General features: G+C 44.7%; 1 protein-coding gene across 2 annotated transcripts in view; it reads right to left on the bottom strand.

The window, feature by feature from the left end:
• Positions 1 to 8,544: 8,544 nt before the first annotated feature.
• The window catches only part of tmed2 (transmembrane p24 trafficking protein 2), a 31,253-nt gene continuing 16,811 nt past the window's right edge, over positions 8,545 to 22,986 (bottom strand). Inside the window, exons 2-5 of one of the 2 annotated variants that reach the window (XM_034192533.1) lie at positions 10,666 to 10,858; positions 10,458 to 10,475; positions 10,092 to 10,199; positions 8,545 to 9,956 (exon numbers count right to left, since the gene is read on the bottom strand). In XM_034192533.1, the coding sequence (XP_034048424.1) occupies positions 9,832 to 9,956; positions 10,092 to 10,199; positions 10,458 to 10,475; positions 10,666 to 10,858 (444 nt within the window). In that variant the 3' untranslated portion in view covers positions 8,545 to 9,831. The remainder of the gene's footprint in view (positions 9,957 to 10,091; positions 10,200 to 10,457; positions 10,476 to 10,665; positions 10,859 to 22,986) is intronic. The other variant, XM_034192534.1, reaches the window with a different exon arrangement.

Here is a 22,986-nt window from a genome sequence, read left to right as displayed (position 1 = left end):
TAGTTCCAACAGAATCCTTCATTTTCCACTTCTTAGAGTTTGAACACTGCTGATTGGCATTCTCGTGTCCTTGGATATCTTTTTACATCATGTTCCTATTTTATACAGTTCAATTACCTTTTCCCGCAGATCCTTTGACAATTATTTTGTTTTCACCATGACTCACAAAACATCAGTGCAGCACTGGATCAAAGATACAAGGGTCTGTCAGGAGCCAAGAAACTCACTGACCTTTTATACACACACTGATTACAAGAAAAGAGATCACAGGTGAGGATGGTTACCTTTAAAAGCCATTCAAACCTGTTTGAATCAACTTGTGTGCATGTTATCAGGCCAAAATCACCAGCATATGTAAACTTTTGATCATGGTAATTTGGTTAGTTTGTTGTCATTGTGTAACCGGGTGCTCCAGTTTCCTCCCACATTTAAAAACATGCAGGTTACGTGAATTGGAAAGTTTATAATTGTCCAGACCTCCCTTGATCTCAATGGGACTAACCTGGTTAAATAAATAAAAAAGCGTAAACAGTTTGACAAATGGCTTCCAGGTCCAAAATTCTGCAACAAAGCTGCTGTCTCGCTCAAGCAGACAGACTCATATCTCTCCTATTTTAAAGTCTCTTCATTGGCTCCCAGTGTTGTTGCGTTTCCATTTTAAGATCCTAGTGTTGACTTTTAGAGCTTTGCATGGCCAGGCTCCCTAATACATTAGAGACCTGTTATGTCCCTACGCTCCCGCTCGGAGCCTGAAGTCAGTGGATCAGAACCTTCTGAGGGTCCCTCGTACCCACTTTAAGACCCGAGGAGATCGCTCTTTCCAGGCCGTTGCACCGAGGCTCTGGAATGATCTCCCTTTGTCTCTTCATTCACTGGACTCTGTTGATGTTTTTAAGAGCAAACTTAAAACACTTGTTTCTCCAGGCATTCAATCCTTAGTAGTGAGAGGGCTGTTTTATGACCACTGTGTGTCTTAGAGTTATTTTATTGTGATGTACATTGTCTTTTATTCTCAGAATTTTTATCTATGTGTGTCTTTTGTGAAACACCTTGTGACTTTCCTTGTCTGTGAAAGGTGCTATATAAATAAACGTTACTTACTTGCTTACAACCACTAACCATGAGCGGGGGAAAAAAAGTTTGTTTTTTCATATTCTCCGAAAAAAGGTATAGTTTGGATTATCTGACTGAATTCCATGGAATTATGGAGTAAAAACAGAAAAAACAGTGACAAAGGTCAGTTTCAGTTTGCACAGGAGTCAAAAGTTAAAGTTGGTCCACTTTTGGTAAAAAAAAAAACAAAAAAAACCCAGTTGCAAATTATTGATTAATAGCATTTTAAAAAGGAATAGTTTGCACCATCTGTCATGCTTAGGGCCCGGTCCCACTAGGGAGAGGCTTAATTGCGCATGAATTGAGTATACAAATTACAGGCGTTCGTTGTCATCCGCACAAAAGTGGCCAAAAATGACAAATGTCCCAGGATGAATCATGGATGCATGTATTGAGGAAACAGATCGGACGCATTGCGATCATCTCGGCAGTATTACGGATGTGTTGTGAATGCATCACGCACGTGTTGCGCGTGCGTGCCATCTGCATTGCGGTCATAAAAGAAGCGCACTTGGGCCTTTCAGCATCACTGTTCACACCAACACCACAGCCTCTGGAGCAATTAGTGGACTTGAACAAGTTGATTGGTATTGTAATGATCATAGAGTTGAGGTTCATGTTGTCATGCAAGGGTTAACTGTTCATGAGTTTGGGGAGCGGGAGGGGGGAAGCCACTTGGGGTTGTGAGACAGTGTTCTTTTTTGAGTGTCATGAAAAAACAGCGCGAGTTGCGGCTGTAACAGCAGCTCTTCCTTTTATAAAAGTCCTGAAAGGGAACCGAGGTCCACGGCTGACGTCTCCGCAGCTGGGGATTTACAGTATGTTGTTGGATGGTAGCAGCTATTACGTCTTTGACAGCTGGACTGGCACTGACTGGCAGGTATGTCGACTTCTGCCACATATAGTACTTTGGGTTTACGTGACGCGTTTGTTATGCATTTGCAGACTGTCCGCAAATCAGATGCAAAGCAGAGGTAATACAAATGTTTTATTCGTGGCCACTCTGTATGCATTCGCTACAACTTATTTTAGTCTGTGATGTGGACATGATAGGCATGCAATATATCCGTTTTACATACTGTCCCAGTCCGCTGCCAAGCCGCAAATCCTCATCAGTTGCGGATAACGGCGGATATACAGCGCATAGCTTGAGTATGTAAGGCAGATGTCATCCGCAACCAAAGTTTTGTGCAGCTCAAAAATCCTGGCAACAGACAAACGTGCCTCTGTGGATAATTGTGGACGTCGGCCGACTCATACAAGCATGTTTCACGGATATTGCGGCTGTTTAGCAAATATGAACCAATTTTGTGCGCAATCCATACGTAAATCTTCCTAAACGCCAGTGGGACCAGGCCTTATGATGTTATGGGGTAACATGTCATACATCATAGAATCCAATGGACGTCGACCTTGTTGACATTTACTTTGGAGACCAAGCATTCAACACAGTCAAAACTATTCCATTTATTAATCCTTTTATTTCAACCAATAATTTGCATCACTTTTTTTTTTAACCAAAATTGGAGCAACTTTGACCCCTGTACAAACTGAAATCTTGGTCACCACCGCTGTTTTTACCCCATAACTCCAGAACATTCAGTCATAGATAGTGCAAACTATACCTTTTTGGAATCATTATGATCAGACAAATAATGCGGTATAGTTTTCAATATGATTGAAGCATTTTTAAATTTTGACCCCGTGTAATTCTTTATTGACCCCTGTAGCTCATTAGAGGTCAGCTCCAGGATGGCTCTATATATGAAAATAACAGTTCTTTTAGAATGTGCGCCAAATTCTATGCTTTATTGTTCTGCCATGCTACCCCACTATTGAGCACAACTGTTCATCCTCAGCCTCTTCTTGGAACCAATTTGAGGTCACTGTTCAGCAGCAGAATAATATATACAAAAAGGGGCCCGGGGAGGGGTGTTACTACACATCTACCATATTAAAGGTGAGCCAATATTAAACAGCTGATAACACTACAACTTGTTTTTAAATTTACTGCTAATGGAATTAATGATTTCACATACAAATATTGCAGTGGCTTTATCCTTTGACTTTATTCATTACAACATGGAATAAATGTTCTAAAGGTACACAGAGCAACTTTTAACTCATAAGTTCTTTAATTTCAGAAATGCTGCTAGGAAATCACTATTTTAAAACATGATTTGTTGCTTTTCCAGGGATTTCAGTAAACTTTTTAAATTGCATTTGTGCCATTGTAAATTTACATTTTTTTTAATTACTGCTAATTAAAATCTGCTTCAAATAATTGTTCTCCTCTAACTTATAATCATTACTGAGCCTGATAAATCATGTAGGCTAATGCACAGGGCAAATATAAAATACTTAATGGTTTTTCACATTTAGAAATACTTTAGATGGCCTTTAGCAATTTTTAATTAAATCTTAAATGAAATGAAATACATAAATTTATAATAAGTTAATTTTGGACAACTGTAACTTAAAATTCATAGACTCTTGGCCTATTGCTGCTGGTGGAGGAAAACCTACACTTCATTGTAAAACCAGGTGATTCTATGCAGTTTATATTTTGGAAGAAAAATTACATTTTGGCCCATCAGATGGAATGACTGCATTATGAAAGTTTAATTTTCAGAGATCATAGTATGAAATTAAGTAATTTTTTTATTCTGAAAACATAGTCCCATGTCCAAACCGTACCTGTATACCCCCCCCCACACCCACGTAAAAATCAATCAATCAATCAATCAATTTTTTTTATATAGCGCCAAATCACAACAAACAGTTGCCCCAAGGCGCTTTATATTGTAAGGCAAGGCCATACAATAATTAATCAAAACGACCCCCTGTGAGCAAGCACTTGGCTACAGTGGGAAGGAAAAACTCCCTTTTAACAGGAAGAAACCTCCAGCAGAACCAGGCTCAGGGAGGGGCAGTCTTCTGCTGGGACTGGTTGGGGCTGAGGGAGAGAACCAGGAAAAAGACATGCTGTGGAGGGGAGCAGAGATCGATCACTAATGATTAAATGCAGAGTGGTGCATACAGAGCAAAAAGAGAAAGAAACAGTGCATCATGGGAACCCCCCAGCAGTCTAGGTCTATAGCAGCATAACTAAGGGATGGTTCAGGGTCACCTGATCCAGCCCTAACTATAAGCTTTAGCAAAAAGGAAAGTTTTAAGCCTAATCTTAAAAGTAGAGAGGGTGTCTGTCTCCCTGATCTGAATTGGGAGCTGGTTCCACAGGAGAGGAGCCTGAAAGCTGAAGGCTCTGCCTCCCATTCTACTCTTACAAACCCTAGGAACTACAAGTAAGCCTGCAGTCTGAGAGCGAAGCGCTCTATTGGGGTGATATGGTACTACAAGGTCCCTAAGATAAGATGGGACCTGATTATTCAAAACCTTATAAGTAAGAAGAAGAATTTTAAATTCTATTCTAGAATTAACAGGAAGCCAATGAAGAGAGGCCAATATGGGTGAGATATGCTCTCTCCTTCTAGTCCCCGTCAGTACTCTAGCTGCAGCATTTTGAATTAACTGAAGGCTTTTTAGGGAACTTTTAGGACAACCTGATAATAATGAATTACAATAGTCCAGCCTAGAGGAAATAAATGCATGAATTAGTTTTTCAGCATCACTCTGAGACAAGACCTTTCTGATTTTAGAGATATTGCGTAAATGCAAAAAAGCAGTCCTACATATTTGTTTAATATGCGCTTTGAATGACATATCCTGATCAAAAATGACTCCAAGATTTCTCACAGTATTACTAGAGGTCAGGGTAATGCCATCCAGAGTAAGGATCTGGTTAGACACCATGTTTCTAAGATTTGTGGGGCCAAGTACAATAACTTCAGTTTTATCTGAGTTTAAAAGCAGGAAATTAGAGGTCATCCATGTCTTTATGTCTGTAAGACAATCCTGCAGTTTAGCTAATTGGTGTGTGTCCTCTGGCTTCATGGATAGATAAAGCTGGGTATCATCTGCGTAACAATGAAAATTTAAGCAATACCGTCTAATAATACTGCCTAAGGGAAGCATGTATAAAGTGAATAAAATTGGTCCTAGCACAGAACCTTGTGGAACTCCATAATTAACTTTAGTCTGTGAAGAAGATTCCCCATTTACATGAACAAATTGTAATCTATTAGACAAATATGATTCAAACCACCGCAGCGCAGTGCCTTTAATACCTATGGCATGCTCTAATCTCTGTAATAAAATTTTATGGTCAACAGTATCAAAAGCAGCACTGAGGTCCAACAGAACAAGCACAGAGACGAGTCCACTGTCCGAGGCCATAAGAAGATCATTTGTAACCTTCACTAATGCTGTTTCTGTACTATGATGAATTCTAAAACCTGACTGAAACTCTTCAAATAGACCATTCCTCTGCAGATGATCAGTTAGCTGTTTTACAACTACCCTTTCAAGAATTTTTGAGAGAAAAGGAAGGTTGGAGATTGGCCTATAATTAGCTAAGATAGCTGGGTCAAGTGATGGCTTTTTAAGTAATGGTTTAATTACTGCCACCTTAAAAGCCTGTGGTACATAGCCAACTAACAAAGATAGATTGATCATATTTAAGATCGAAGCATTAAATAATGGTAGGGCTTCCTTGAGCAGCCTGGTAGGAATGGGGTCTAATAAACATGTTGATGGTTTGGATGAAGTAACTAATGAAAATAACTCAGAACAATCGGAGAGAAAGAGTCTAACCAAATACCGGCATCACTGAAAGCAGCCAAAGATAATGATACGTCTTTGGGATGGTTATGAGTAATTTTTTCTCTAATAGTTAAAATTTTGTTAGCAAAGAAAGTCATGAAGTCATTACTAGTTAAAGTTAATGGAATACTCAGCTCAATAGAGCTCTGACTCTTTGTCAGCCTGGCTACAGTGCTGAAAAGAAACCTGGGGTTGTTCTTATTTTCTTTAATTAGTGATGAGTAGAAAGATGTCCTAGCTTTACGGAGGGCTTTTTTATAGAGCAACAGACTCTTTTTCCAGGCTAAGTGAAGATCTTCTAAATTAGTGAGACGCCATTTCCTCTCCAACTTACGGGTTATCTGCTTTAAGCTGCGAGTTTGTGAGTTATACCACGGAGTCAGGCACTTCTGATTTAAAGCTCTCTTTTTCAGAGGAGCTACAGCATCCAAAGTTGTCTTCAATGAGGATGTAAAACTATTGACGAGATACTCTATCTCCCTTACAGAGTTTAGGTAGCTACTCTGCACTGTGTTGGTATATGGCATTAGAGAACATAAAGAAGGAATCATATCCTTAAACCTAGTTACAGCGCTTTCTGAAAGACTTCTAGTGTAATGAAACTTATTCCCCACTGCTGGGTAGTCCATCAGAGTAAATGTAAATGTTATTAAGAAATGATCAGACAGAAGGGAGTTTTCAGGGAATACTGTTAAGTCTTCTATTTCCATACCATAAGTCAGAACAAGATCTAAGATATGATTAAAGTGGTGGGTGGACTCATTTACTTTTTGAGCAAAGCCAATAGAGTCTAATAATAGATTAAATGCAGTGTTGAGGCTGTCATTCTCAGCATCTGTGTGGATGTTAAAATCACCCACTATAATTATCTTATCTGAGCTAAGCACTAAGTCAGACAAAAGGTCTGAAAATTCACAGAGAAACTCACAGTAACGACCAGGTGGACGATAGATAATAACAAATAAAACTGGTTTTTGGGACTTCCAATTTGGATGGACAAGACTAAGAGACAAGCTTTCAAATGAATTAAAGCTCTGTCTGGGTTTTTGATTAATTAATAAGCTGGAATGGAAGATTGCTGCTAATCCTCCTCCTCGGCCCGTGCTACGAGCATTCTGACAGTGAGTGTGACTCGGGGGTGTTGACTCATTTAAACTAACATATTCATCCTGCTGTAACCAGGTTTCTGTTAGGCAGAATAAATCAATATGTTGATCAATTATTATATCATTTACCAACAGGGACTTAGAAGAGAGAGACCTAATGTTTAATAGACCACATTTAACTGTTTTAGTCTGTGGTGCAGTTGAAGGTGCTATATTATTTTTTCTTTTTGAATTTTTATGCTTAAATAGATTTTTGCTGGTTGTTGGTGGTCTGGGAGCAGGCACCATCTCTACGGGGATGGGGTAATGAGGGGATGGCAGGGGGAGAGAAGCTGCAGAGAGGTGTGTAAGACTACAACTCTGCTTCCTGGTCCCAACCCTGGATAGTCACGGTTTGGAGGATTTAAGAAAATTGGCCAGATTTCTAGAAATGAGAGCTGCTCCATCCAAAGTGGGATGGATGCCGTCTCTCCTAACAAGACCAGGTTTTCCCCAGAAGCTTTGCCAATTATCTATGAAGCCCACCTCATTTTTTGGACACCACTCAGACAGCCAGCAATTCAAGGAGAACAGGCGGCTAAACATGTCACTCCCGGTCTGATTGGGGAGGGGCCCAGAGAAAACTACAGAGTCCGACATTGTTTTTGCAAAGTTACACACCGATTTAATGTTAATTTTAGTGACCTCCGATTGGCGTAACCGGGTGTCATTACTGCCGACGTGAATTACAATCTTACCAAATTTACACTTAGCCTTAGCCAGCAGTTTCAAATTTCCTTCAATGTCACCTGCTCTGGCCCCCGGAAGACAATTGACTATGGTTGCTGGTGTCGCTAACTTCACATTTCTCAAAATAGAGTCGCCAATAACCAGAGTTTGATCCTCGGCGGGTGTGCCGTCGAGTGGGGAAAAACGGTTAGAAATGTGAACGGGTTGGCGGTGTACACGGGGCTTCTGTTTAGAACTACGCTTCCTCCTCACAGTCACCCAGTCAGCCTGCTTGGGATCTGCCAGGGGGGAACTAACGGCGGCTAAGCTACCTTGGTCCGCACCGACTACAGGGGCCTGGCTAGCTGTAGAATTTTCCACGGTGCGGAGCCGAGCCTCCAATTCGCCCAGCCTGGCCTCCAAAGCTACGAATAAGCTACACTTATTACAAGTACCGTTACTGCTAAAGGAAGCCGAGGAATAACTAAACATTTCACACCCAGAGCAGAAAAGTGTGGGAGAGACAGGAGAAGCCGCCATGCTAAATCGGCTAAGAGCTAGTAGCTACGCTAACCTAGCGGATTCCTAAAAACACGCAAAGTGAATAATTTAGAGGTGATTCAGCAGAAGGAGTGCTTTAGTTAAGGCATGCAAAGATTACACTGGGAAACAAATCGTAATCTAGATAACTAGATCAATCTAACTGCGCAGATTAAACAGCTAACAGATACAGAAAAACACTGCTGTGCTCCGGAACAGGAAGTGATACAATACCGCAGTGAGAGCCAACCACCAGTAGAGGCAAGCAAAACATTCTTGTTGCCACGTTGTATAAAACATTCCAGTTTTTGTACAGAATATTGGCTTTATTATGAAACCTGGGTTTTTTTTCCCCCCACAGACAACCAGTCTACATTTGTACAGAGCCATGGATCACATTTTTATGAGCACAAAAAGGACAGAGTGTGCAGTTAACCTGCCAGAGCTCAGAGTCTAGAATACAAAACTGGCGCATATTTGGAAAAACGCAACTCCTACGTGGTAGCTGTGTCCCAGATACGAAGCTACTTATATTATCTGGGGTGGGGGGGACAAACAGTAAAGATATTCTGTTGAAAAGCCTCATCCAAAGTTGCGTGACACTGGATATACTCCAGGTAAAACAAGCAGTTCAAAACTGTATACAATTGCATAAAAAAAACCCCAACCAAAACAAAATTAACTACAGCAGAAGCAACAAAAACCATGCAGCAGTGTGTAGATTACCTCCCAAATCAACATATAACATCTCAGCGTCACTCGTTGCTTTGGAGTTGCAACAGTCAGTTTAGTTTAGAAATTCAAAACTAACGCTGCTCTCTCGGTCTTGCGGGAGGAAAGAGATTTCTAACATTTAAGTGTGTGTGAAGTTAAATCAGCTTGTAAACTTGGTGAAATATCGGAGTGGTGAGTGGGAGCTCAACCACCTGTTATTATCTGAACTACAGTGTAACACTATTTTCCTGCAGTGCCCTTTATCAATGCCAACTTCTGAAGCCCTGTCACATGGGTCTGCATGAAGCAGTAACACAGCAGGGCACTGCACTTTCCTTGAAAGAGGAACTCAAATAGAAATCCTTTAGATTGTGTTATTCTTCAGGAGTGCCATTTGTTTGGAGAAAGGAAAAACAAGGCACAGAGGCTGTGTCCGCCCGTGTAAAGTTAAACTTGGCCTCACTTGTTTCATCGCAGGCATCAACACAGTTCTGCTTCAATGTTTACCACTCAAATAGGGTCCATTTACATGTTGAGGAATACATTCTCCTGTGTTCAATTTTAACATGTGCAGCCATCTTTGTGCATTTCCAAAAAAAAAAAAAAAAAAAAAAAATTCATTCACACGCATAAAAAATGTGGTATTTAAGTGGTACTCGACTATAAATGTCAAACAGAAAAAAATTCTATTAACTGAGAAAACAAAAAGACAATTGACAACTCTGTAGGCATCATTCAGCTTTTCCTTCAAAATATTACATTTATAAAGGAAGACCCAAATAGTTTAAAAAAAGAGGACATCCAAGATCCAATCATATTTAGGCTTTACTTGAAACTGAAAGTTTCACTTCCAAAATCACATCCGATGTCAAGAACCGTCTTGGTGTTTGAGCAAACTGCGGCGGACACACGGGGACCATTTATGGCGCTACACCACTCGTCGTACTTCAAAAAACCTCTTCAAGTAGTAAATCTGTCCAAGCGTCATTGCCACCAGCACAAGGGCTTCAAAGAACGACCAGAGAACCACTCTGCTGTTTGTGTTGTCATTAACTAAAACACACACACACAAAAAAGACAAAGGAGATGGACTGAGTAAATATGCAACTTAAAATATATACAAACGTCTATTTCTCTCCTAGTTTCTATTATTCTACTTGCAGCAATTGTTACTGAATCAGGACTCACTTGCTCTGTGTATCCTCTCACGAACCTCCATGTACTCCTGCTCATGCTTCACAGCCGTCATGGCAACAGCGAGCTCATTGATCATCTCCTCCAGCTTATTTTGATGGGCTGAAACAGGAAGTATGAGCTGTCACTGATGCGTGACTGTACTCTTTCACACACAAAAAACATGGCATGATATGAAACGCGTGCTGAACGTCTGCTTTACATGGCAGACTAATCTTTGTGGTTCACACCTTTTCTATATACATTATAAAACACAATATTAGTTGAAAGTAGGGAAACAACACTGTTAGTGGAAAGTCATCACACACTCAAAGCTATTTCACAACAGAGGTTTTTATTGTAGCCTGTCTTGTTCCCTACCATCCCAGCTGTCACCACCTACAAAGAGGAAGAACACACAAATACAGTAAAAAAGAAAAGAAAAAAAAAAGAGAAAAATAGCAAATGATAAAACTGAAAGGAAAAAGCACAGGAGCAAAAAGTGCACATTGCATGAGCCTTTACAAGAATTACACAGACTAAATGGGGACTACTACTGCTGTCACTCTCTCTCTAACCCTAAGTGTACCTTCCGTCTCCATGTCTTGGCCTTTAGGTGCCTCTCCGATGTCGATTGTGAACATAACAATCTTGGGTGTCATAGTGGACATCTTGTTGCTGAAGCAGAACTTGTACGTTCCATCCATGTGAGCTGACACCGAATACTTTCCACTGGATTCTCTGTCACCTTTGTAAATCTGCTTACCATCAGGCCCAGTTATCTGGAAATAAGAAATTGATCATACAGAAAAAATTCAGTATGAATTGTGCATGCCATAAATAACAGGCTGTTGCTATTCAATAGATCTGGACCTTTTTCAACATTTGTTGTGTGCGCACAGAGGAACCAATTCCCAAATTTCGCTTATGCATTACTCATTCTAAGCTACTTTGGTGCGGAGGAAAATTAGATATAAGGTTCATGATGTTCGCTGGAAAAGAGGGTCACTTTTCTCGTTTCAATCAGTAAACTAGGCCTGAGCAGTAAAACAGAGATATGAATCACTGTGTCGAGATGATGCAGATGAAATACTTATGATAATATGTTGACACATAATTGATAGGTTATGTCATACTGGGTTGCTCGCCGAAGGAGTTGCTGACAAGCAGTGCTGCTACAAAAGATAGTTTAAGGTCATTAGAAGCAGTGTAAAGACAAACTCACTCTTCTCTGCATTTCAAACCACACTTGTCCCTTTATAACAAAAGCAGCTCATTTCAGCCGTTTCCAAAACTGTCACTGCTGCGATGCTTTTTCTGGTCACATTTGGTTTCAGCTCAGCTACTGCGCTCACTGTCAACTCTCATTGCATATCACCTACCACTGGAGGGAAACACTTCAAAATAAAAGCTGCACTGCCAAGACAAAGTTGAAAATTCACCAGTCTAACATAAATCCAGATGTGTTGAATCAATATATACAGAAGGGGTGTATTTATTTTTTAAGCAACAAAATGAGTTTTCAGTTGAGGCGAGAAAATATTGTTAAACTGTTTGTATTTTTAAGGTCTGACATTAGCAACTCTGGAACTGTCAAATGACAATGGTGCAAACGGACACCACACCCATTAAGGAACTGTCTGTTTCCATGCTACTTGTAGCATGCTCCATGATCAAGTTGTCATGTCATTCATGCAGCCTATGAAAAATTGCTTCTTCGGCTAAAGCTGCATTAATAAATCTGCTGTGCACCCTGTTGACGAACAGATGAAAACGGATCAAATCTGATAAGAATCAGCCCGATAAAGGTATTTTTTGATTAGTCAGTCGATTCACTAAAATAAAATAAAAAATTAAAAAGCGTGCATCCTTTCATTCCAGGGAATCAGCACACAGTGCCATGTTTTTTTGTGTGTGTGTGTGTGTGTTAAATCCATAAACACATGCTTCACTTTAAGTACAGTTTAGTCCAAAAGTATCTGGCCACTTGGTATTTAATGTATTTTAATTTGTTTATGGCATTTTAAATACAAAAAATAAAAATTTCTAAAATGATCATCCTTGAACTCACTCAAACTAAATCTCTACAACTTTATATAAATGAATTAAAAATATAAAAGCCAAGATGATAGGTTGCATAAGTAATGGGCCACTTTGGCAATAAAACTGATTATTTACAGGTATTATACCAGTTTTCTTCAGACAAGTCAGGAGATGGATACATGAACATTTCCAAGTCACTGAATGTGTGTTGGACTTTATTTACATCAGTTCTGAAGAAATACAAACAGTATGGCACTCTATGGCGACTGTGCAAGAAGAGTGAGGAAAGTCACCAAGACACCCAGACAACTAAGAAGTTATAGTCTTCTGTGGCTGTGATTTGAGAAATTGTGCATAGTACATGTTTTGCATTTTGTATAAAGAAAGATTTTGTTAAAAAGAAGACCTGAAAGTTCAACTACAATGTGCCAGAAAGCACATCTGTGATGCAAGCCTAGATTTGATGTTTTGGTGAAAGAAAATCCTCCATATATCCATCCCCCGATTTGTCTGAAGAATAAAAATAAAACTGATAATTTACAGGTATTATACTAATACTAATTACTTATGCAACCCATCATCTTGCTTTTATATTTTTAAATAATTTATATTAAGTTGTAGAGATTTGCTTTGAGCTAAATTTTTTTTTGCATTTGAAATTACATAAGTTAAAATGTGTGAAATACCAAGTGGCCAAATACTTTTGGACTGATCTGTATGCAATCTGTCTATTTAAGATCATCAACAGCACGCATCTGTCTCACTGTTTGATAGTCGAAAAAACAGCCAGCAAACTTTCTTTACAGCTGCACAGACTGAAAAACTATAGGCCAATATCAAATCTATCACTTTGCTCTAAAATTCTGGAAATAGTGGTTTCACAGTAGCTCGTGGACTATCTTACCGAGAATAATCCGTTTGAGCCACTGCAGTCTGCTTTTAGAAAATATCATTCCACAAAGACGGCTCTCACTAAAGTGGTGATCTTCTGCTTGCAACGGATTTGGACACCACTACAGTTCTGTTACTGTTTGGTCTCAGTGCTGCGTTTGATACCATGGGTCATCATATTTTACTTGATAGGCTGGAGAATCATTTTGGGATTACTGGGAGTGCCCTTGCATGGTTGAAATCATACCTGACAAGTCGTCCTCAGTGTTTTGTACAACACAACCTCTAACCTTAGTGACATGAAATTTGGGGTTCCACAGGGGTCCGTCTTAGGCCTCCTGCTTTTCTCCATTTATATAGCACCCCTTGGGCACATATTGCAGCATTTTGGGGTTACCTTTCACTGCTACGCTGATGGTACACCGTTATACATGCCAATAACTGCTGGTAATCTCATCCACATAAAATCCTTAGAGGATTGCCTTGCATCAGTGAGAAGCTGGATGTCTAGAAACGTCCTAAACTATGATAAGACTGAATTGATGGGTCTTGGTCCAGTGAGACATTGGCATCAATTTGACCAGTTAACGCTTAGCCTAGGCTTGTGTGTCATATCAGACTGACAAAGTGAGGAACCTTGGGGTCATTTTTGATCCTATGTTGTCCTTTGACCTCCACATTAGAGATATTACGAGGACTGCTTTCTTCCACCTGCGAAATATAGTGAAGATTCGTCCCATCCTGTCTATGGCTGATGCTGAGACCCCGATTCATGCATTTGTCTCTTCTAGATTGGACTATTGCAATATTCTATTTTCTGGTTTACCGCAGTCCAGCATTAAGGGTCTCCAGTTGGTTCAAAATGCTGTTGCTAGACTTCTGAAAGGAAGCAGAAAGTTTGACCACATTAAACCCATTTTGGTGTCTCTTCATTGGCTTCCTGTCCCTGTGAGATTAGATTTTATGGCTCTGCTACTAATCTATAAAAAAGTTCACAGACTGGCACCTCCCTACCTAGCGGACCTAATTAAACCCAGGCTTTGCAATCTCAGGGTACATGACTACTTTTTATTCACCCCAGGGTGAATAAAAAGTCTGTGGGTCACAGAGCTTTCTCTTTTCATGCCCGTGTTCTGTCTCCCTGCATCAATAAAACAGTCAGATTCTGTAGAGACTTCCAAATCCAGACTTAAGACGCACTTATTTTCCCATTTGTGTGGCTGGCATAGTATGTTACTATGCTTTTTACTCTTAATTCATTTTATTAGTAAACAGAGCGGGCCACGGCCCCAACTTGATCTAAAGTCTGGGTCTTTTAGTGAAGAATAGGGTTAGTGGCCAGCGATCACCTTAGTATTTCTTCTGTTTTACTTGTTGCTTAATGCAAATTACACTGTATTCGTTGTCTTTCTGATGCTTGATTCTGCTTTTTCCTTTTCTCTACTTGAGGTGCGGCTCCATCCATAGATGGGTGTGGTATCTGTTCCAGAAACCGTCCTGTGCACCAGCAATATTTCCTCTCTATTCGTTTTGTGAATTGTTCTGTAATTTGTGTCTGTATCATGGCCCAAGCAGAAGGTCACCCCTTTGAGTCTGGTCTGCTTGAGGTTTCTTCCTCAGAGGGAGTTTTTCCTTACCACTGTTGCTCTGGGAATTGGTAAGGTTAGACCTTACCTGTGTGAAGCACCTTGAGGCAACCTTGCTGTGATTTGGCATAATATAAATGAAATAAATTAAATTAAGTAAAACAGGGAGTGATACTGTGAAGTGCATGAACACAGTCTGTCATCCAGTTAGCGAACGCTCTTTTTCACTTTAGTACATTACATTAATTATTGCTCTCATATATAAATGATGCAAACAGCACGTCGTCAGAGAATGATGACAGCAGCTCTCCACAACCTGAAGATGACACAGAGGAGGCACCAGCCAAAATAAGTTTTTCTTTTTTTCTTTAAGAGTAGTATGATGCTAAATAAAACTATGGTGAGTTCTTGAATTTTCCTGTAGAGCTTGTTAAAAAATATATTGTACAAAGTCATTGCATATTTATTTGGAGTGCTTTATTTATTTTTTTAGAAACGGTAATATTATAAAGTTCCAGCAAAATATGACAGTTAATGTCCTTTAGACAGTTGAGACACAAACATATATTAATTTTTTCAGTTTTGTTTTCCTGTTTTGAGCTTTGTGAAATCAAAAGCTGTGTGGATGAGTTACAACATATTTGAATACGAAGTGCAGACAATTCTTTGGTAGAATACAGGACTGTGAGAGAACCACAAAGAGAAAAACAAACATTTCTTCTTTGCTAACTGAAATTATATATTATTTCTAGAACAAAAGCCATCATCTGGTGATACCAAGCTCCTGGGTGATCGGTGAGCTCAGCAGAGATTCTTCTTGGACAATATGCAACAGCAGCACAAGAGAGCTCTGGAAAGAGAGGCTTCTTCCCAGGTTTATGGAAGAAAGTACCTGCTCAAATGAACGCATTTTAGGGCAGCTGATGGTCTTCGAGCTCTCCTTTCTTAATCCTACTCATCATCTCCACATTTACATGAACAAAGTTAATCTAGGACCTAGCTGACACATGCATGTAACAGCCAGAAAATGACAGCTGTATTTTCTAAACTGCAGCAGCTATAGATTTTCCAAGGTACTCAATATGCTCAGAATGACCAGTACATGTTTAGGAGGGTCACAGAAGAGTGAAAAATTTCTAATTTTGATATTTTAAGAGAACCCATTAGGTCAAATGACTTACATATAGTCCAGATTCACCACATATTTAGTAACTTAAACTTTCTGATAATCTTTAAAACATTTAAGACCTCTAGATACTGCTGTCTGCCAAAGAAACAAGGTTTGTTTTGTATTGTTCACGTTAAATGCATATTCCATTGATTAAAGTATGACTAAAAATAAAAATTTCATTATATTTGGAAAATGTTCATTTTCTTTTGATCATTTCATTTTCAATACATTGACCCACTTACTTTAGCCATTTTCTCTTAAAATATCAAAACAGAAATTTCACACTTTTCTTTGACCCTCCCAAACATGTACTGGTCATTCTGAACATATTCAATACCTTGGAAAATCTATAGCTACTGTTGTGTGGGCCGCTGAAGAGGAGGTACTGCTGGCCCACCACCACCAGAGGGCGCCCTGCCTGGAGTGCGGGCTCCAGGCACCAGAGGGCGCTGCCGCCTTACGAGAGCAGTCAGGGTGACAGCTGTCACCCATTACTGGACACAGCTGACTCCACTCAGCACGGAGGTATATCATCAGGACGGCGTCTCCACCTCAGTGCCGAGATATCGCCTTAGATAAAGGTAACATACTCTGCTGTACTTTGTACATAATTATATTGTCTTTCTGATTGAGCATTACAGGACAGCTGTTTACTAGAAGCCGTAGCTTCAGATAAGTACTCACCTTCCTGCAGCATTGTGACGTGAGGTGGAGGCGACTTCTTCCCTCCTCTGTGTTACTGGGTGCAGCCGCATCCACACCTGTGTGTCTACTGTTTTCTTGCCAGCAGTACCGGATCCGACGAGCGGAGGCAGTGGCCACATGGGAATTCGGGACTTGGCGGTTCCAGTACTTCCAGGGTTCGGTGGCAGAGGAAACCCGGGTGGTTCCGGTTCGACTTGGACGGACGTCTCCTACCTTCGAGCCTGCCCACACGACACCAGTGGAATTCGGCTTACCCCCACATTTTCAATTGTTGTATCAGTTGTGCACGTTTCACAACAGTAAACCTGGTTATTCTCTTTCTTCATTGTCCATTCATTTGCGCCCCCTGTTGTGGGTCCGTGTTCCTACACTTTCACAACAGGATATCTCGGCCAGCGTCATGGATCCCGAGGGGCGTCAATCGGCTGTTGAACGGCCAATGGAAGAACAGGGCGCGTCGGCGTCTTCGGGAGGGGTAATCGGTGAGTTGCAGCGGATCCTCACCGCTTTCACCACTCGGATCGATTTAATGACCGAGCAGCACGTTCTCCTAAACCGTAGGGTGGAGGCTCTCGCCGCACAAGTGGAAGCGCGCCCTCCGGGCGCCGCTGCGGCTCTCCCTCCCGAGGACCCTGCGCGTGATAGTGACGTTCCACTGGTCGTTCAACGGTCCCTTCCTCCGTCCCCAGAAGCATACATAAGCCCTCCAGAACCGTACGGAGGCTGTGTGGAGACGTGCGCGGATTTTCTGATGCAGTGTTCGCTCGTCTTCGCACAGCGTCCCGTGATGTACGCGACTGACGCTAGCAAAGTAGCTTATGTAATAAACCTGCTTCGCAGGGAGGCACGCGCTTGGGCTACAGCGCTCTGGGAGCAGAACTCACGGCTCCTTCACACGTACGATGGGTTTGTGCGGGAGCTCAGAACAGTGTTCGACCATCCCAATAGAGGAGAGACCGCTTCAACCGCGCTACTGTCGATGAGACAGGGGCGTCGGAGCGCAGCTGCCTATGCAGTCGCCTTCCGCATCGCGGCGGCGAGATCCGGCTGGAATAGCACTGCCCTCCGCGCCGCCTTTGTAAACGGACTGTCACTGGTCCTAAAAGAGCATCTGGTGGCGAAGGACGAACCGCGGGATTTAGATGGGCTCATCGATCTGGTTATACGACTCGACAACCGGTTAGAAGAACGCCGTCGGGAACGAGGCGAAGGGCGTGGCCAGGCATGCGTCGTCCCTCTCCCTTCCGGTTCTGACCGAGCTCCGCCCTCCCCACGCTCCTCTGTTCTTGCGCTCCGTGCACCTACGGCTCCCCCTGCTGACGAAGCTATGGACACGAGCAGGGCAACATTTAGGGCACCTGGAGCACAAAGGAGGCGGGTCTACGGAGCTTGTTTTGTTTGTGGCTCGAGTGAGCATCTTGCAAACAACTGCCCCGAGCGGTTAAACTCCAACGCCCGCCCCTAGAGACTGGGCCAGGGGTGGGCCAAAACATTCACGTGGGACACACCCACATTGCCACACGACTCCCAGTCACAATCCTTTATGAGGACTCAACCCTGAAGGCCCCAGCACTGGTGGACACGGGCTCTGAGGGGAATCTGCTAGATAGCAGATGGGCCAGGGAGATAGGGCTCCCTCTGATGGCTCTTACCTCGCCTGTACAGGTTCGGGCACTAGATGGCTCCCTACTCCCACCAATCATGCATAAGACACCTCCAGTAACTCTGGTGGTGTCAGGTAACCACCGGGAGGTGATCGAGTTCTTTGTGACGCAGGCCACCTCCCGAGTGGTTCTGGGTTTTCCCTGGATGCTAAAGCACAATCCCCAGATCGATTGGCCGTCCGGGGTAGTGGTACAGTGGAGCGAAACCTGCCATCGGGAGTGTCTAGGTTCCTCGGTTCCTCCCGGCTCCCACGCTAAGGAGGAGGTCCGAGTCCCGCCCAATCTGAAGGCGGTGCCGGCGGAGTACCATGACCTCGCTGACGTGTTCAGCAAGGATCTGGCTCTCACGCTTCCTCCCCACCGCCCGTATGATTGTGCCATAGATTTGGTTCCAGGCAGTGAGTTCCCGTCCAGTAGGCTGTACAACCTCTCACGGCCGGAACGCGAATCAATGGAGACCTACATCCGGGACTCATTAGCCGCCGGGTTGATCCGGAATTCCACCTCTCCGATGGGTGCGGGTTTCTTTTTTGTGGGTAAAAAAGATGGCGGGCTTCGTCCATGCATTGATTACAGGGGGTTGAACGAAATCACGGTTCGCAACCGATACCCGTTGCCCTTGTTGGAGTCAGTGTTCACCCCCTTGCATGGAGCCAAAATCTTCACCAAGCTTGATCTTAGGAATGCGTATCATTTGGTTCGGATCCGTAAGGGAGACGAATGGAAGACGGCATTTAACACCCCGTTAGGTCATTTTGAGTACCTGGTCATGCCGTTCGGTCTCACTAATGCTCCCGCGACTTTCCAAGCGTTGGTAAACGATGTCTTGCGGGACTTCCTGCACCGGTTCGTCTTCGTGTATCTAGACGATATACTCATCTTTTCCCCGGATCCTGAGACTCATGTCCGGCATGTCCGTCAGGTCCTGCAGTGGTTGTTGGAGAACCGCCTGTTTGTGAAGGGCGAGAAGTGTGAATTCCACCGCACTTCTTTGTCCTTCCTGGGGTTTATCATCTTCTCCGACTCCGTCGCCCCTGATCCGGCCAAGGTTGCGGCGGTGAGAGATTGGCCCCAACCCACAAGCCGTAGGAAGCTGCAATAGTTCCTCGGCTTTGCTAATTTCTACAGGAGGTTCATTAAGGGCTACAGTCAGGTAGTTAGCCCCCTGACAGCTCTGACCTCACCAAACGTCCCCTTCACCTGGTCGGATCGGTGCGATGCCGCGTTCAAGGAGTTGAAACGGCGCTTTTCGTCTGCACCAGTTCTGGTGCAGCCCGATCCTAGCCGCCAGTTAGTGGTTGAAGTGGATGCCTCGGACTCAGGGATAGGAGCCGTGCTCTCCCAGAGCGGGAAGACCGATAAGGTCCTTCACCCGTGTGCCTATTTTTCCCGCAGGTTGACCCCCGCTGAACGGAACTATGACGTCGGCAATCGGGAACTCCTTGCTGTGAAAGAGGCCCTCGAAGAGTGGAGACATCTGTTGGAGGGAACAGCCGTGCCATTCACGGTTTTCACTGACCATCGGAACCTGGAGTACATCAGGACCGCCAAGCGGCTGAACCCCAGGCAAGCCCGCTGGTCACTGTTCTTTGGCCGTTTTGACTTCCGGATTACCTACCGTCCCGGGACCAAGAATCAAAGATCGGATGCATTGTCCCAGGTGCACGAAGTCGAAGTCAAAACGGAACCGTCGGATCCCCCGGATCCCATTATCCCGGAGTCCGCTATCGTGGCCGCCCTCACCTGGGACGTGGAGAAGACCGTCCGGGAGGCCCTGACCCGGACCCCGGAAACGGACCAAAGAACAGACTATACGTCCCACCAGGGGCTAGGGCTGCAGTCCTGGACTTCTGTCACGGTTCTAAGCTCTCCTGTCACCCGGGGGTGCAAAGGACCGTGGCAGTCGTCCGGCAACGCTTCTGGTGGGCGTCCCTGGAGGCCGACGTCCGGGACTACGTCCAGGCCTGTACCACCTGCGCCAGGGGCAAGGCCGACCACCGAAAGACCTCAGGGCTGCTACAGCCACTGCCCGTGCCTCATCGCCCCTGGTCCCACATCGGCCTGGACTTTGTCACGGGTCTCCCGCCGTCCCAGGGAAACACCGTCGTCTTCACGATAGTGGACCGTTTCTCCAAGGCGGCCCACTTCGTGGACCTCCCGAAGCTCCCAACGGCCCAGGAGACAGCGGACCTCCTGGTCCACCACGTCGTCCGTCTGCATGGAATACCATCAGACATCGTCTCCGATCGCGGTCCCCAGTTTACCTCACACGTTTGGAGGAGCTTCTGCCGGGAACTGGGGGCCACGGTCAGCCTTTCGTCCGGGTATCACCCCCAGACCAACGGGCAAGCAGAGCGGGCCAACCAAGAATTGGAGCAGACACTACGCTGTGTGACAGCCGCGCACCCGACGGCCTGGAGTACCCACCTGGCCTGGATCGAGTACGCCCACAACAGCCAAGTGTCATCAGCCACCGGCCTCTCCCCGTTTGAGGTGTGCTTGGGGTATCAGCCCCCCTTGTTTCCGGTGGTCGAGGGAGAGGTCGGTGTGCCCTCGGTCCAGGCCCACCTACGGAAGTGCCGTCGGGTGTGGCGTGCCGCCAGCTCTGCTTTGTTGAGGGCTCGGACGAGGGCGAAGAAACATGCAGACCGGCGGCGGGCCCCGGCCCCCAAGTATCGTCCTGGGCAGGAAGTGTGGTTGTCCACCAAGGACATTCCCCTTCAAGTGGACTCCCCCAAACTCCAAGAACGATACATCGGTCCCTTCACAATCCTCAAAGTCATCAATCCCGCCGCAGTGAGGCTCCGGCTTCCAGCCTCGCTGCGGATTCATCCAGTGTTTCATGTCTCCCGGATAAAACCCCATCACACCTCACCCCTCTGCACCCCGGGTCCGGCACCACCTCCTGCCCGGATCATCGACGGGGAACCGGCTTGGACCGTGCACCGGCTCCTCGACGTCCGTCGAATGGGCCGGGGTTTTCAGTACCTGGTGGACTGGGAGGGGTACGGCCCCGAAGAACGCTCCTGGGTGAAGAAGGGCTTCATCCTGGACCCGGCCCTCCTGGCCGACTTCTACCGTCGCCATCCGGACAAGCCCGGTCGCGCGCCAGGAGGCGCCCGTTGAGGGGGGGGTCCTGTTGTGTGGGCCGCTGAAGAGGAGGTACTGCTGGCCCACCACCACCAGAGGGCGCCCTGCCTGGAGTGCGGGCTCCAGGCACCAGAGGGCGCTGCCGCCTTACGAGAGCAGTCAGGGTGACAGCTGTCACCCATTACTGGACACAGCTGACTCCACTCAGCACGGAGGTATATCATCAGGACGGCGTCTCCACCTCAGTGCCGAGATATCGCCTTAGATAAAGGTAACATACTCTGCTGTACTTTGTACATAATTATATTGTCTTTCTGACTGAGCATTACAGGACAGCTGTTTACTAGAAGCCGTAGCTTCAGATAAGTACTCACCTTCCTGCAGCATTGTGACGTGAGGTGGAGGCGACTTCTTCCCTCCTCTGTGTTACTGGGTGCAGCCGCATCCACACCTGTGTGTCTACTGTTTTCTTGCCAGCAGTACCGGATCCGACGAGCAGAGGCAGTGGCCACCTGGGAATTCGGGACTTGGCGGTTCCAGTACTTCCAGGGTTCGGTGGCAGAGGAAACCCGGGTGGTTCCGGTTCGACTTGGACGGACGTCTCCTACCTTCGAGCCTGCCCACACGACACCAGTGGAATTCGGCTTACCCCCACATTTTCAATTGTTGTATCAGTTGTGCACGTTTCACAACAGTAAACCTGGTTATTCTCTTTCTTCATTGTCCGTTCATTTGCGCCCCCTGTTGTGGGTCCGTGTTCCTACACTTTCACAACAAGCTACTGCTGTTTAGAAAATACAGCTGTAGTTGAAGTAACACTCAGGATGAAAAAGGGCGTGGGCACGTTCAGGCTGTTTGCCCTGGATAGAGATTATATCACATATTAAAACCAGGGAAAAAATAAAGCCAGCAAGCCACGGATGGAAAGGAAGCCAGTGAGAAGGAGCACAGAGGCGGCTTTCCAGGTATGCAGAACAGCAGTGCACGCTCAAAAGAGTGATTTTGCAGAAATAAACGAACAAACAAAGTTAAAAGTGGGATCATGATGTGTGTGTGTTTAAAGCCGCAGAAGAAATAAAGCCAGCGAGCCAGCGAGGAGCACAGAGGCAGCTGTCCAGGAACCCTTGGTTCGGTTCTAGCTGGTCTGGTGCAAGGTAGACAGCAGCCTGGCACACAGCGCACAACCGCGACTGTACTGGAGTGTCTATTTTTGGACTGCGTTTAAAAAATGTGACATCTTTAAATGCTACTGTGAACTGAAAACCCACACTTTAAAAGGGACCAGGTGTGGGAGGACTGGAGGTTTGAACCAAACCCATGCCTAAACCTGTGCCAACATTGCGTTATCATGGCGCTATCACGGCCCTACGTGGCTTAGCATGGCTGATGTGAGCCATTCGAGGCTGTAATAACAGGTCGGTCGTGGCTTACTAGAGGCTGCTACGTGGCACGTGCAGGGTAAAGAGAGGCACCTCAGTAGTGAATGTGAGATGAAAACGTGGGTCATTCTTCAAATAGTCGCCGACACACCCATGTGTGGATCATTATTTGGTGAAACCCAGGCTTTATGCCCAGCTTCTGCAGCTGCTCCAACTCTTCTTCAACTCTGCCTTTCATGGTGTAAGGCACTGATCTGGGTGTGGCCGCAGGGTTCACTGTAAACCCCTTGAGTGTTCCCAGTTCTTTCTTGAACGCTTCCTTGTAGCATTGCAGAACGTCCTCTGTAGTAGCTGCATATTTTATCTCATGCCAGTTAAGGC

The sequence above is a fragment of the Thalassophryne amazonica genome, chromosome 17 (genome assembly GCF_902500255.1).
Source record: "Thalassophryne amazonica chromosome 17, fThaAma1.1, whole genome shotgun sequence".
Lineage (NCBI taxonomy): Eukaryota > Metazoa > Chordata > Actinopteri > Batrachoidiformes > Batrachoididae > Thalassophryne > Thalassophryne amazonica.
This window is presented reverse-complemented; position numbering and strand designations above follow the sequence as displayed.